At 44.4% G+C, this 13,005-nt stretch overlaps 1 protein-coding gene across 2 annotated transcripts in view; it reads left to right on the top strand.

The window, feature by feature from the left end:
* The first annotated feature begins 1,561 nt into the window (after positions 1 to 1,561).
* HGFAC (HGF activator) overlaps positions 1,562 to 13,005 on the top strand; it is a 44,681-nt gene continuing 33,237 nt past the window's right edge. The window contains exons 1-4 of one of the 2 annotated variants that reach the window (XM_026122069.2): positions 1,562 to 1,727; positions 3,185 to 3,239; positions 5,009 to 5,105; positions 11,729 to 11,802. In XM_026122069.2, the coding sequence (XP_025977854.2) occupies positions 1,662 to 1,727; positions 3,185 to 3,239; positions 5,009 to 5,105; positions 11,729 to 11,802 (292 nt within the window). In that variant the 5' untranslated portion in view covers positions 1,562 to 1,661. Of the gene's footprint in view, positions 1,728 to 3,184; positions 3,240 to 5,008; positions 5,106 to 5,143; positions 5,375 to 11,728; positions 11,803 to 13,005 lie in introns of those variants that run through there. The other variant, XM_026122070.2, reaches the window with a different exon arrangement.

Genomic DNA, 13,005 nt, shown 5'->3' with positions numbered 1-13,005 from the left:
GCCCCTTCTCCCCTCCCCATCTGGTCTTCACTCCTCCGTTCCCCTTTTTCTGCAGAGCTTTTGGGAAGTCTGGAAGCAGCAACCTAATGGCTGTTTCGCTTTCTTTGCACTATTTGGAGGAGCCAGGACGGTAAGCATATACCTACAGGGCATTGTATAGGAATGATCAGTTTGAAGCTGGTCCGCTAAGTCAAGAATGTGGGTAGGAAGTGGAAATCTGTGTTCCAGCTTTGCCAAGTGTCCCCAGGCAGCTCAGCCAGACTCTCTGCACCTTTTATTTCCCATTTGTGAGACAGGTTGATTCCTCAAGTCTGTTGTGAAGCTTTATTTATTTCAAATCTTCAGCCAACAAATGATGCATAAGAGCAAAGATTATTTTTCTATTTATTTGTTTTCTGCTGAATTTTGGGGAGACAATTCCAAATTCACTTCATTCTCACTTTTCCAAGCCTTGCTGATGGTAGGAAAGTTTTGCAGATGAAATTACACCTGCATAACTATGCTATCAAGATCTATTACTGCAGCGACAGTCGCAGTAGCATGACAGCGCATCCAGTAGAAATCCCCTCAAACTTTATAAACCATCATGGCAAACTTGTGCCGGGGTAGCTGCACTGAACCACAGGGCCTTACTTGCACAGCCATGCTGGGTTAGCACATAAAATCACCCCCCTTCCCTAGCTGCACTGGTAAAACTTCAAAGGGTAGAGCAGAACTTGAGCAAGGACTATGATATTCCGACCGCTGCCGTGGCTCTGCGGATTTTGGGTGTGACGAGGTGTGGTCCCTGACTGACAGATCGCGGCTGGCACAAGCCTCCAGCGCAGACATAGTTATACCAGCCAGACCTGTGGGTTTCGGCTGTGGGGCAAGGTGGGGCTGAAGCAGACTCCACTGGTGCAATCTCAGTTCCAGCAGTGTGCTCTGCATCCCTACGGGATGTGCTTCTCCAGTGTCGCTATCTCAGCCACACACTTAAGGACGGATAGGGCTTTATTCGGGTAGCTGTAGAACGGAGCTTTTTAGTACACCAAATGTTTTGTCAGACTAATATGTATTTTCCTTCTTTCTAATTGTCCTAGTCTGTTGCTAAACGACTGTTATTATAAGTAACTCCTGGGCAGGTAACCATCCGTTAATGAGTAATTCTTGTGCCTGATATTGGCATTGATCTGTTCCGTATTTTGCAACATAATTCATTAATATAGCACATTTCCTGAGAGGGCTTGTTTGGAGCCCCTTGTTATTACTTACCATGCTTTTAATTACCTAGCGAAGGCGAAGACATGGGAAGTGTCTGGCTGCTAAATGCTTTCTGACTGCAAACGACACTGGCTGAGGTCCCCTGGAGGTGCTCTGAGACCCCTTGGGTTCAGGGCGAGGAAGGGCGTTCACTGGTGATCATCACGCAGGGTCGGGCACTTTGTAAACTCTTCACTCCCTGTGGTTTAGGTAGAGTGTCTTGTTAAATGGCATTCCCATCTGCAAAGACATTAATGATTAACAACGATAAGAGTTCTGCTTACTTAGAAAACTAAAACACCCTAAAGTCAAGTAAATCGCAGTCCCTTGTGAAATCTCATTGCTGATTCACCCTCCCGCTCCAGCCCAGCCCTGGAGAGTTACCTCTGCCAGGCAGAGCCTCTGCGAGGAGAGCAAAGATGAAAGCCTGGGCTCTTTTCACTCTTGGCTTGGCTTTGACTCTGAGCAGTGACTGTTCAAAGATGGTAAGTCTAATTTTTATGTTTCGGAGCTCACCTACACGCTGGTTGGCAGGACGATATTGCCTCAGGGTTGAGTGAGCAAAGCTGCTGACCAGACCCGAGGGAAGAGTGCTTCCACTGAGACACAGAAGTGATTTGCTAGATCAAGGCTCGCAGCAGTACTAAGCGCAGGCCTGTAGCACCGCTGGTCCCATATATACTAGCTGCCTGTGTTTAAAGAAACTACTCACATCCCTGCTCTGCCAGAGAGGAAGAACGGGGCGGCAGGGACCACCACCACCGAAATACTTTGGAGAATGCATCTGAGAAACGTGATGATACAAGCAGGTACCTGCAATAGCATGGAGCAAGGGTGCTACCCACCAGACTCTGCTGGTATGTCGTAGCCAAACGTACTAGCTTAGGTAACCACCTGCCCCGTTACTATTTCCATGCCATGTTCTTCAGTATTTTCAACATGTGTTTTTCTGAGTCTTGTTTTTGGGTATGTCTGCATGGCAGCTGCGGCACCGCTGAGCTCCACTCTGCTCGTTTGCTCAAGCCCTGCCATGGGCTGGCATTCATCGTGGAATAGCTGCTCAGCTAACGCCCTGGACCCACGGCTGTGTGGCTCTATGCTTGTTCTTACTTTGCTAGCTAGATTAAAACGAGCTCAGATATAATTAAATCATGTTGAACTCCTAGGCGTGTGAAATACAGAAGTATATCCTTAGACATTGCACTTCGGAGCAGAGAAGAAAATTCACGGTACCTAAGACAAAGACCAGCCCTGGCTGGAGCCTCTGGAGACTGGCCAAGTGCTGAGAGAGTCACTGTAGAGTGCAGAAAGTGTTTCTTCCTCACACTTGTTCAAGCCCTCCCTCCATATCTAAGCAACACCTTTGTCTTATTTCCTACTTACTATGTCCCATATCCAGTTCTGTGTTCGTGATCTGCTGCTTCCTTCACTGCTTTTGGGATATTTTTATTTTACTACAGCATAGCTGTCAGCACCTTTGGTGGCAGCAGCACTTTATTGCCATTTTTTATTATTTCTTGTGGCTTAAAATCAGCTCAGCCCAGTGCTCTCTGCATGCTGATCAGTAAACCCAAACAAAGTAGCAATTGCTTTTTTAACTAATCCCCTGGGGAATACAGCTAAACGCCAGGAAAGGCCAAAGTCTGGGTTATTATTTGCAGCTATGAACTAGCTCCAGTGTACATATATGCTTCCCGCAGAGAGAAATAGGAGATATGTCCCCTGTTAGCAGAAAGATAGAGTGGAGCAGAGCTTCAGCGTTTCTTGTGCTGTGCTGGGTTTTCCTGGTTTAACAGAGACCTCTCAACAGCCAGTGTTTATCTACCCTCTTTCACCAGAATGTGCCCCAGCTATAATTACACATAAATAATGAGAGCCTTGCAGAAACAGAGTGCCAACATTTTGTGTCTCCAATCCACACTCTTTTTTTTTCTCTTTGTAGCACTACAAATCTGGGGCACGAAGCGGCTCAAAACATGAGTTCTTTCGCCAACAAGGTACAAAGTCAAATCCAATAGGTTTTGCGACAGTAAGAACACGCTGCCTGTCTGTATCTGTGCTGTTCAAATAAGTAGTAAGCCTGTCTTTGTCTCAACATGAATTTTTGAATAAGGATTAAGGAATGGTTATGACAATATTACTTTCTATGTAGAGGGAAATTCGGGATTAGCTCAGGAACCTAAGGTAATTTTCCTTCAGGCATGGATTAATGGGAAGGTGCTGATGGGATTTCATTTCTTCCGAGCTGCTGTGGCGTATATTCTCTTATACCATGATGTGGCTGTAGATGGGCAACTCCCTTCATTTTGATCACGGCTGTATCTGCCCTGCAACTTTAAAGTACATAAGCTCTTTGGATGTAGGGGTTCAATTTCCACCAAGTCAACGCAGCCCTGGCTCTTTCTGAGAGAAGGACTTGAGCTCCGTGCAAATTGCTCCGTTGCCTTTGTTTCGATGGCACCTTCAAAAGCAGACAGCCTGGCCGTGCATGGACGTAACGAACCGTTTTGACTGTCCTGTGCTTTTGCTGTTATGGATTGCACGAATCGGGCCATTAGTGGTGCCTTTGTAGCTTGTAACACTCTTTGATCACCTTTGGGATGAACTATGTCTTCTAAATGGATGTATTTACACAACTCTTCTAGCCACTTTTAACGGGAGGTATGAGGCAGCCAAGGTAAATAGCTGAATATTTGCCCAATTAATTCAATGAAAACCAGGCTTGAAAAGTGATAGCAAATGAACGGGCAGTAGCTGCTTTGCGCTGGCAGATAAAGGGACAAGGTAGAGCAGATAAAGTGACCACAAATCTAACTGGTTGGGGAGGATTTGGACCACAGGGCTGGGTTATTTTCCGTACACTGTAATGCTAATAACTGGCCTCAGCAGCTTTTTGAGGTGACCAGTCTGGGCTGGTGGCTGAGCGTTAACAGATGCCACACGTGTGAGCAGACCTGCCTTCCAGAGCTCAGGTCACGACCGAAGGGGCAAAGCCAGGGAAAGCCACAACTGTGCTTCGTCGTAGAGAAATGGAGATACGGGATGCTGCAAGGTCCGTTGTATTTTCCACGTGCCACCTGCAGCAGTGGCTGGCTTCACGTTCATGCTCTTCGTTCTTAAAACTGATTGCTTTTAGTTTAATAGCTAAATACGATTTTTCATTGGCTTTTTTTTTTTAATCTTTGGTCTCTTTCATTCTGAAGACTCGACTTTTTTTCTGTTATTTTCTGTTTTTGTTATAAGGGATCTGCTTATCCCAAAGGAAGACGATACAATCAAAGTTATCTGTCAGCCCTCAAACTTTAAAACCCTCTTTCTCCTGACTATTTCTGTATCAGTTTGCACTGTTGGGTGCCTTAATTGTTTTAAACTGATGTTATAGCATGATATGGAGCCTACAAGGATAGTACTTCAGAAATCAATTTAATATGCTGTTACAATAATATATAATTAGAAATGATAACTGCAATTAATGAATACAATTGACATTTAATGTACCAAGAATAACAATATACTTTGAGCTGAAATGATTGGAGATTTTTATTCTACCACAGAACCCATTAATCTCTGTTGATTTAGTCACTGCACAGGAATCCAGGCCTCTTCTTACATGCTAGAAGTTGCGAAGACACAGAATCCAACGTACCATTGAAAAACTTGAAGCTATGTGCCTTTAATGCAATGTTTTATAAATATAATATAATATAAGATACAGCTGTTGGTTGGTGTTCAGCTGCATGATGAGGTTTTTGTTCTTGTATTTCAGTGTTTACAGAGGACGGGAATTTGTGTAAATTTCCTTTTCGGTATGGTGGACGGTTTTACCGCTCGTGTTTATCCAATCTGGTTTCCCAAAAGACATGGTAAGTTAACATCGCTCAGAAAATAAGACAATGATGTTGAAACAAAAATATATTTTTGGTTTTAGGGCTTTAATCTTGTTTTCATAAAAACGAATGTGGGCTTGTTCCCATGCCCGGTGGGAGCGATGAAGCTCTCCTGCTCATGTCCATGGCCCTCAGATGGAGACTCACGCACAGAACGGAGCGAGCACACGAGCGGGGGCTCCAGGGCCACTTAAAGCTCAAGAGCTGCAGAAAAGTCTTCCCTGGCCTTCATACTGCAACTCCAGGTATATTTGTCAGGATATTTTACAGAATATTCTTTTACAGACTAAGCAGAAATGCTGAAACCACCCGACAGAACCCCTCCGCTCAAGGAAAGAGGAGGTATAGACACCAGTAATCAATGACGCTCTTATAAAGAACTGTTTGACTTGTGTGGGCCGTACACTTTGTACTGCAGCACAGCATATTTTTTGAGGGAAGTTGTTTATTTTTTTCCCTAGTCTCTAATGTCTGTCCAGATTTGCACCAGGTCCCTTTTGGACAGTGCAGTACTAAGAGGTGAGGCATTACTACTGTTCTTTAGGTAATGATTTATTCTACTAATATGCTTAAAGCCACGTCTCCTTATTTTGGGCAAAGGTTGTTTCACGTATGGGGAAGCTGTTACAAGTATTCATTATTCATTTACTTACATTTAGGATTAGAGGCAGGCCGGGTTAGAGGCAGCCAGGTGGGAACCCTATTGCGGTAGGCACCAAACAAACAAGACTAACTCTGCAGACATACCTAATGCAAACATATCTATGCAGACACACCTACGCAAACATATCTAATGAGTGTATTAACAGAAATCAAAGGCAACAAAGCAGAGTACCGGTACCAGTAATGTGTGGGTACCAGAAATGTGAAAATAATGCACAGATAAGGTACAGAAAAACACATACATGCATTATTTGAGATGAATTAGATCATTTTATAGAATGGGCTTTACTTGCACATGCAGGAGAGACCCCTTATTTTTTATACTGGATCGTCTATTTTTTTCCATGATCTGTATCATCTTTCTGTGATGGCACATCTGTTTTAAGTGTAAAGTGCTAGTGTAATATAAACAACACAACACACACTTTTTTATGCAAATAGACTAGAGCTTCAGCCTAGGAGACCACTTCTGATTTTCCTGAACATCCATAGAGAGCAACCAGATAAGAAAAGCCTCAAAGAAACAAGCATATCTTAACAAAAGGAAAGGAACTGGAACAATTTCCTAGTTTGAACTCTCTTTGATGAACTGTAGCCACAGGGCACTTCACCTTTGGACACACTGAATTCCATGTAATGTTTAAGATGGTTCTTATTAAGACATGACATTCTGCATATTCACTTTTAACCAGTTATGCCACAGAAATGGAAAATCAGTGAATGTATGGGATCCAAGGTTAGCGCGCACTTTAGAGCTGACCTTGGACAACTAGCAGTTGTGCTTCCTATTTTTGAAAAGCCATTTGCAGGTGGGGAGATCGGGAGAAGGACAGCTGGAGCTGCCTGGTTTTGACAAGCCATTTCACCCCAGTGGCTGACCTTCTGGCCAGTGTTCACTCTTCTTTCATAAGCTGAAAGCAACCCAACGTGTAACTTCAGGCACTGTGATGCCCGTAAATGAGGTCTGAATAGCAATTGGGAGACTCGCTCTGGGCATTTGTGTCTGACTGGGCACGAGGCCATGCCGGCCTGATGCTGAACAGCTTCTTGCAGAGGACCCTGCGGGGCAGCAGGCGAGGGGAAGACTTGGCCGCTTCCCACGTGTGAGCTGCTAGTGAGGATGGAGGCTGTGGTAGGCGGGATGCAACCTGGCTCTTCGGAGATGGTTGTGATGAAGCCAAACCAGGAGATAATGGTGGGTTGTTCTGTTAATTGAAAGCTTTCTAGACACTTGGCTTCGTCCGGAGGTTTTCTCTGCAATAAGTGTCTTTCTGTGCCTGATCCAAACCGAAGGGTGGCCACTTTAGATATCTTTCTGCATTTACTTCAGCGAGCTCTGGATTATGCACCTGATGAGTCTGTGTTCTTAGTCCTGAGGCTGTATTTCTAAAGGCAGTACCTTATACTATGGGCCAAAGCCTGCTCCCATTGGCTTTAATTTCATTATATGTATTCTGGTACGACCTATGACACATGTATAGTTCACCATCCCGTTGTATTAAGTTCAATAAAAAGACAGTCCTCCTTCAAAAAACATCTATCTAAACATATCTACATCATTTCGGATAGCTGCTGTGTTCGTTCAAAGGAATAAGCGTAGTAGGACAATATCAGACATGACCTTGCTGATTTAGAGCATTAAATAATTCAGTATCTGTCAGAGTACTGACTACAGAAACCTCACCCTGCTTATTCCAGCAGCAACGAACAACATTTTATTTTTATAAACATTTAATGAAAAAACACAGGAAAGGAGACAAAATAATTGCAGTTTGCAAGTAGTAAACTTCCTTTAACAGTATCCTGTATTGTATTTCCCTTTAATTATGATCTGTTTTCACAGACAAATCCCTATTTAGCAGTCTCTTACCAGGTACTAAAGGTGGCATGTTAGTTTACCTTTTCTGTTAAAGTTAAAAAAAGTTGGAAGTGTTGCTGAAGTTCATTCCTGTGTCCTTTAAGACAAAACAGCATAGGGACAAACAGAATGGCGGTGCAACGAATACCTGCGACAGCAAATCCCGTTTGCAGGGCCAGCTCTTGGGGGATGGCTTGGGCTGCGACCCTGCTGCGGGATGGCGAGCGGTGGTGGCCCCTGCCCACTCTCCGGTGGGGGAAGCCCGTGGCTGGGCACTGGCAGGGTGAGCTGGCTGATTTGGTGGAAACAAATGCAAAGAAGGAATAATCTCGTGCCAGTCAGCCAACTGAGTTGACGTCTGCCGAGGTCCAGCTCAAGGGAAGTGGTGGGAACATGTGGCTGATGGGGCGAGAGGTGGAAGGGCGACTACCCCTTTCAGTGACTTAGCTGGGCTTAGCCGCAGCGTCAGGCTGGTCCCATAGCTACGCCTTGGCACACCTTGAAGGTCTTATGTGGCAAACAGCTATATCCCTTATGCATAGCTGGCCTAGCGAGCAACTTTTGTTGGGAACACAGTCAGAATATTAGCATTTGCTTCACCCAGACACATTTTCTAGTGAGCAGAAACAAGCATAGTTGAAGGCAAGCTGTTTCGTGTCAATAGATGTACCAGCAGTGGCAGCACTGGTTGGTAGCTGAGATGGTTCTTGAGAAAATGCTCCTTGCTTCCTCAGCCCCGCCTCCTCGAGGTGGCAGATTTTTGGCTCAGGGTAAGTCTACTCCTTTGACTTTGAAGGTGTTGACTTATATTCCAGAGAAGTCTTGTCCCACCTAAGAGTGTTGGATGTGTGGGTGCTCGTTGCATCAGGTCTCAGGGATGGGCTCAGGGCTGTGCAAGACGACTATGATCTTATCATCCTCTCTGGAAACAGCTAAATTTGATACCCTGGCCACGGATTTAAAAAAACATTGCAAAAGAGGTCTTTTTGGCCAGCTGATGGAAGGTGAAAGGAAATTATTTTCAAGTTAGATAGTTTATGCCAGTCCTGGACAGGGAAAGAACAGGTCGGGGTGAGCAACAGAGTGACCAGAGACCAAGCTTCAGAACCTGGATTTTGCTGGTGCTGGTGACATTGGTGGTTGCTCTGGTGTTGTTAGGTATAGTCAGGCCCTCTTTCTTGATCAGGACAACAGCTAAAAAGGTCTGAGGGAACTTACGGTCCTTGACCATGGTGATAGCAACAGGTATGACGGTGGAGCTCAATCGTTCCAAACTATCTGGTTATAGTCTGAGGCTTTATTTGCTCTCCAAAGTTTTGTTTTTAAGCCTCCCCAAATGCTGCTAAGGGGTAACATAGCCCTCGCCTCTTTATTTTGCCTACTAGTTAGGCCTAATTTGTGATGCACCATTTTGGTCCATCCTGCTCCTGATTCCATTCCCCTGTTGTTTACCACACATGAGTTTAAAATGTTGTTTAAATCAGTCCCAAGTAATAGACTTTTCTGGTGTAATTAACTGAGTATCTCTTCTTTTAGCATTTTATTCTTTTATCAAAAATTTTATGTGACAGGCTCATGCAAGACATTTGTAGTCTCACAAATTTAGAGAATGGGCCCAAACAGAAAGAAATAGCACAAAGAAATACTAAGCCAGTACTGGTCAGTATGACTGCTGGAGGTAAAATCCCATGAGAGACAGAAATGTCATCACATTTTTGGTTGGCCTCCCAGCAAAGAAGAAATTTTTAAAAGGAAAGAAAGGAGAATAATGAAGTAGTTCTGGGGATGTGCTGGAATTCTCCCAAAGAGTAAGAGAAGCATGCAGGAAATAAAGGAGGATTATATGAATATACAAAATATCAGGCACTGGAGGGGCAAACTGACGTCGGAGGAGAGGACCAGTGTCTTTGTAGCCACTGCGAGATGGTAGGGAACGAGGGGGTCAGTGAAGAGCATTGGCTGTGAGGGCCAGAGGGCTGTGGGAAGCCAGTGGAAGAGCAATGCCAGGGCTTCTAATGACATGAAACATTTAGGATGGAAAAAGATGTAGTTCTCCATTTGCTTAGAATTTAGCTGTTGCTGGTGAGAATCCAAAGATTATTATTTTTTGTATAAATTGTTTTTTCCCCCTAATGATCAGAATGTGCTTAAACTCTTTGTGACAGATATCCAGGTAGTTCTGCATTTAGGTGCAAGTATACAGGGCCTTTTTCCGTTCTGCTCTCCCATGCTGCTCGGTGTACTGTTACTTTGCTAAGTCAATAATTGTGTCAGTTATAAAACCTTGGATTCTCCTTCCCTGCCATTGCTGGCACAAATGAAGTGTTAAGGTCTGAGGCCATTTTGCCAACAATGACATAAGAAGTGCACCGCTGAGAATAACTTTTAACTTACTGCTCAGTTTAATCCTAATGTGGAACAGACCATCCTTTGAAAGATCATGATCGACTCCCCACCGAAAGGGCAGGGAGAAATTTCCATTAACCCCCAGCAGAGCTGCATGGGCCGTAATGCCTGTGAGAAGACAGCATCTTTAAGAATGTGTTGCATTAATCTGTATTAGACTATTGAGCACCTTTCTTTTCATGCACATTATTTAACGGAGGTCACCAAACTTAATATGCATGGCCTATTCAGACGTTCTGTAGGAATTAAAGCATTTTAAATATCACATAGCATCTAATTAAGAAGCAAAGCAGGGCAGTTAAAATGGTAGATGTGCTCTGCAATAAAATTGCAATCTAGCTTGTGAAGTCCTGGGGTGAAAAGATATTTGGTAACACAACTGTTCAATGTACAATAAAACCGAGCATAATAAAAATAAATTATCTGGCACTTTAAATAAAGCGCACTCGTATTCGTGTAACACCCTGGAGCTATATGTTTCCCTGTGTAGTGACAGCTGGTACAGCTGATATTTATTATGCTGCATTAGAGCTGGTCAGGGAGGATGTTTTGGTGGCGGGAGCACTGGGGTGGGATGTGGACCTCCTGGGTTCAGCCACGCACTCCTTGGGTGGCCTCGACGTCTAGCTCCTCTGCAAAGCGCGAATGTGCTCTTGCTACTCCTGAGAAGTGCTACGAGTCTCGAAGCTGACAGCCTGAGGAGGGCAACGAAAGTGCTCAAATAAAACCACTGTCACAGTTTGTCTCCCTGGGGCCTCCACAGGATTCCCACAGGCAGCGCGGTGTGCAGGATGCAGCCCACTGCTCCGTAAAAACGGGACGTTATATCTGTGCGTTTGGAAACCACCCCCATGTCGGTCATTTCCTCATTTTGTCAGGCCAGCTAAAAAGTAGAAATGCTTTAAAGGAACTAGGTGCAAAATGTGTTTGCCACTGAGAGCCAGGAGAAAGTCCCTCTGTGGACAGAGACTTCTGCCTCCGCAGACTATTAAAGGCAGCAGACAGGGATCAGAAATGGATTGGGTCCTGTTCTGCTTGTTTTGTAATGAATAAAGGAGATGTAATTTACTTGCTTTGTTTTTGGCTTTTATTCTGTCTTTCATTTTCTAATCCTCGAAATAGAAAGAAAGTCACATTCTTCTGGAGGATTCATTGGAGATCTCAGGTTCTGCTTCCACATCTCATTCTTAATCTGTCTTTGGAGAGAAATCTGGCAGAGCATCTTTAACAAAAAAAACCCATATTTTTTCTCTGGTATTTTTTAAGAGAGCTTGAATTAAACAGATGCTAATTAGGGAAAAAAGTATGAATTTCAAGGTGGTCACTTGAAAAGAGTGAAGACCGTATTGTTTTAGTGCAAAAATGTATATTTGGCATTCCTAGCCTGACAGTAAAAAGAAGGTCCTTGGCTCTAATGATGTGATGCTTTTAGGGCCACAGTGGTTTGTAGTGGCCCTAAGCCTGTAAACCCACATGAGCATCTTCCTCTCCGCAGAATTTTTATTTAAAGTAAGCATTCCCAATATACACATCCCACCACCAACAGCAGGGCAAAAAAGCTTCCCGCGCTCGCCCTCCGTGCTCAGTGATCGCGAGGGATACTCCTGCTTCAGCTGCTGCGATATCCAGGTTGCTTAAAGCTGCACTAAACTGCACTTTTCATTCGTTTTAGGTGCGCAACAACGCATAACTACGACCGTGACAGGCAGTGGGGATACTGTGCTTTGTTACTCGAAGACCACTCAGGTAAGGCAAGCCCCTGCTGAGCTGCTCCAGATAGCCAGCTCCTACTTTGCCTCCTTCAGGAGGAAGGACTGGTGTCTTCTGTGCTACTTTTACCTGGAGCTGAACAAGCCTTGACACTGACTGCTTCTGGAGTCTCTCTCTGACTCCCCATAGCCATAGCATAAGGTTGTGCTATCTTTAATATACTCTGTATTGACCCATTTGAAGTCATGCAAGGAAATTATGGTAGCACCAACACGGAAACCTGAACTCCCGTGGAAGCTGAGCACAGAGATTGTCGTCTTCCTCTCCCTCAGAGCTTGGATGTGCCTTTAGTTTTCTCATTTAATCAGTTACATTTTCTGACTCTTTGAGGAATTTATGTTTTTAGAAGATACAGAAACATTTCCCACAACACATATCCATCACCTACAGCTATCCTTCCTCAAGGTCTCAGAGGAAAGTGCAGGCCTTCAGAAACAGCCTCCCTTGGGTTTTTGGACTGCTTTGGAGAATACAAGGAGATAGGTGCATCCATGGAAGGAGTACTGAGGAACAGTGCAAGGATTACTCAGCTGAGCAATGCCACAGCTTCATGTGGTCACCACACTCAAGTGCTGCAACCACCCCACTCTGATAGTCTGTCTAAAACAGGAAGCCAAGGTCTGCGGCAACCTCTTCTTTCTCTGTAAGTCAATTTTAATTGAGTGGGTTGTTTATTTTTGCAGAGCCTGACCTTGTAAAAGGCAGACTACTACCCACCGTAAGTTCCTCATAACTTCAGTGGAAATGGCAGGGGCTTCTGAAAGGAGACCAGAACATTATAGTCTGTTCCTAGGACACATTGTAGACTAAAGATACATCGGGAGTCCCCTTTCTCAAACCAATTACTTCGCAAGGCCATGGTGTCAGGTACCCTCTTTTCCACATGGCCCAATTAAAAGACTGAGTGCCTTAAGGCAAAATAAAACAGGTTTACTCAAAAGGGTACAGAATGCCTTCATCCTGCAGAAATGGCCTGTCATCTGATGGAAAGGACACTTGCCATGGATTGGCAGCTTGCAACCGCCCCCAAGCTGAAGAAAGTATTGAACGAGGGTCCTTGACACACTGGGTGAAAGCAGCAAGTCCCAAAAAAATCATTGGGCAACTTGCATCCCTGTCCTCAGCATTACCTTGATAGCTAGCTCTTGCTTGTCTCTGTCTCCCCAGCTTCAAATTTAA

This window comes from Dromaius novaehollandiae, chromosome 4 (assembly GCF_036370855.1).
Source record: "Dromaius novaehollandiae isolate bDroNov1 chromosome 4, bDroNov1.hap1, whole genome shotgun sequence".
In the NCBI taxonomy this organism is placed as follows: Eukaryota; Metazoa; Chordata; class Aves; order Casuariiformes; family Dromaiidae; genus Dromaius; species Dromaius novaehollandiae.
The sequence above is the reverse complement of the archived record's forward strand: the minus strand, read 5'-3'. Positions and strand labels throughout refer to the sequence as shown.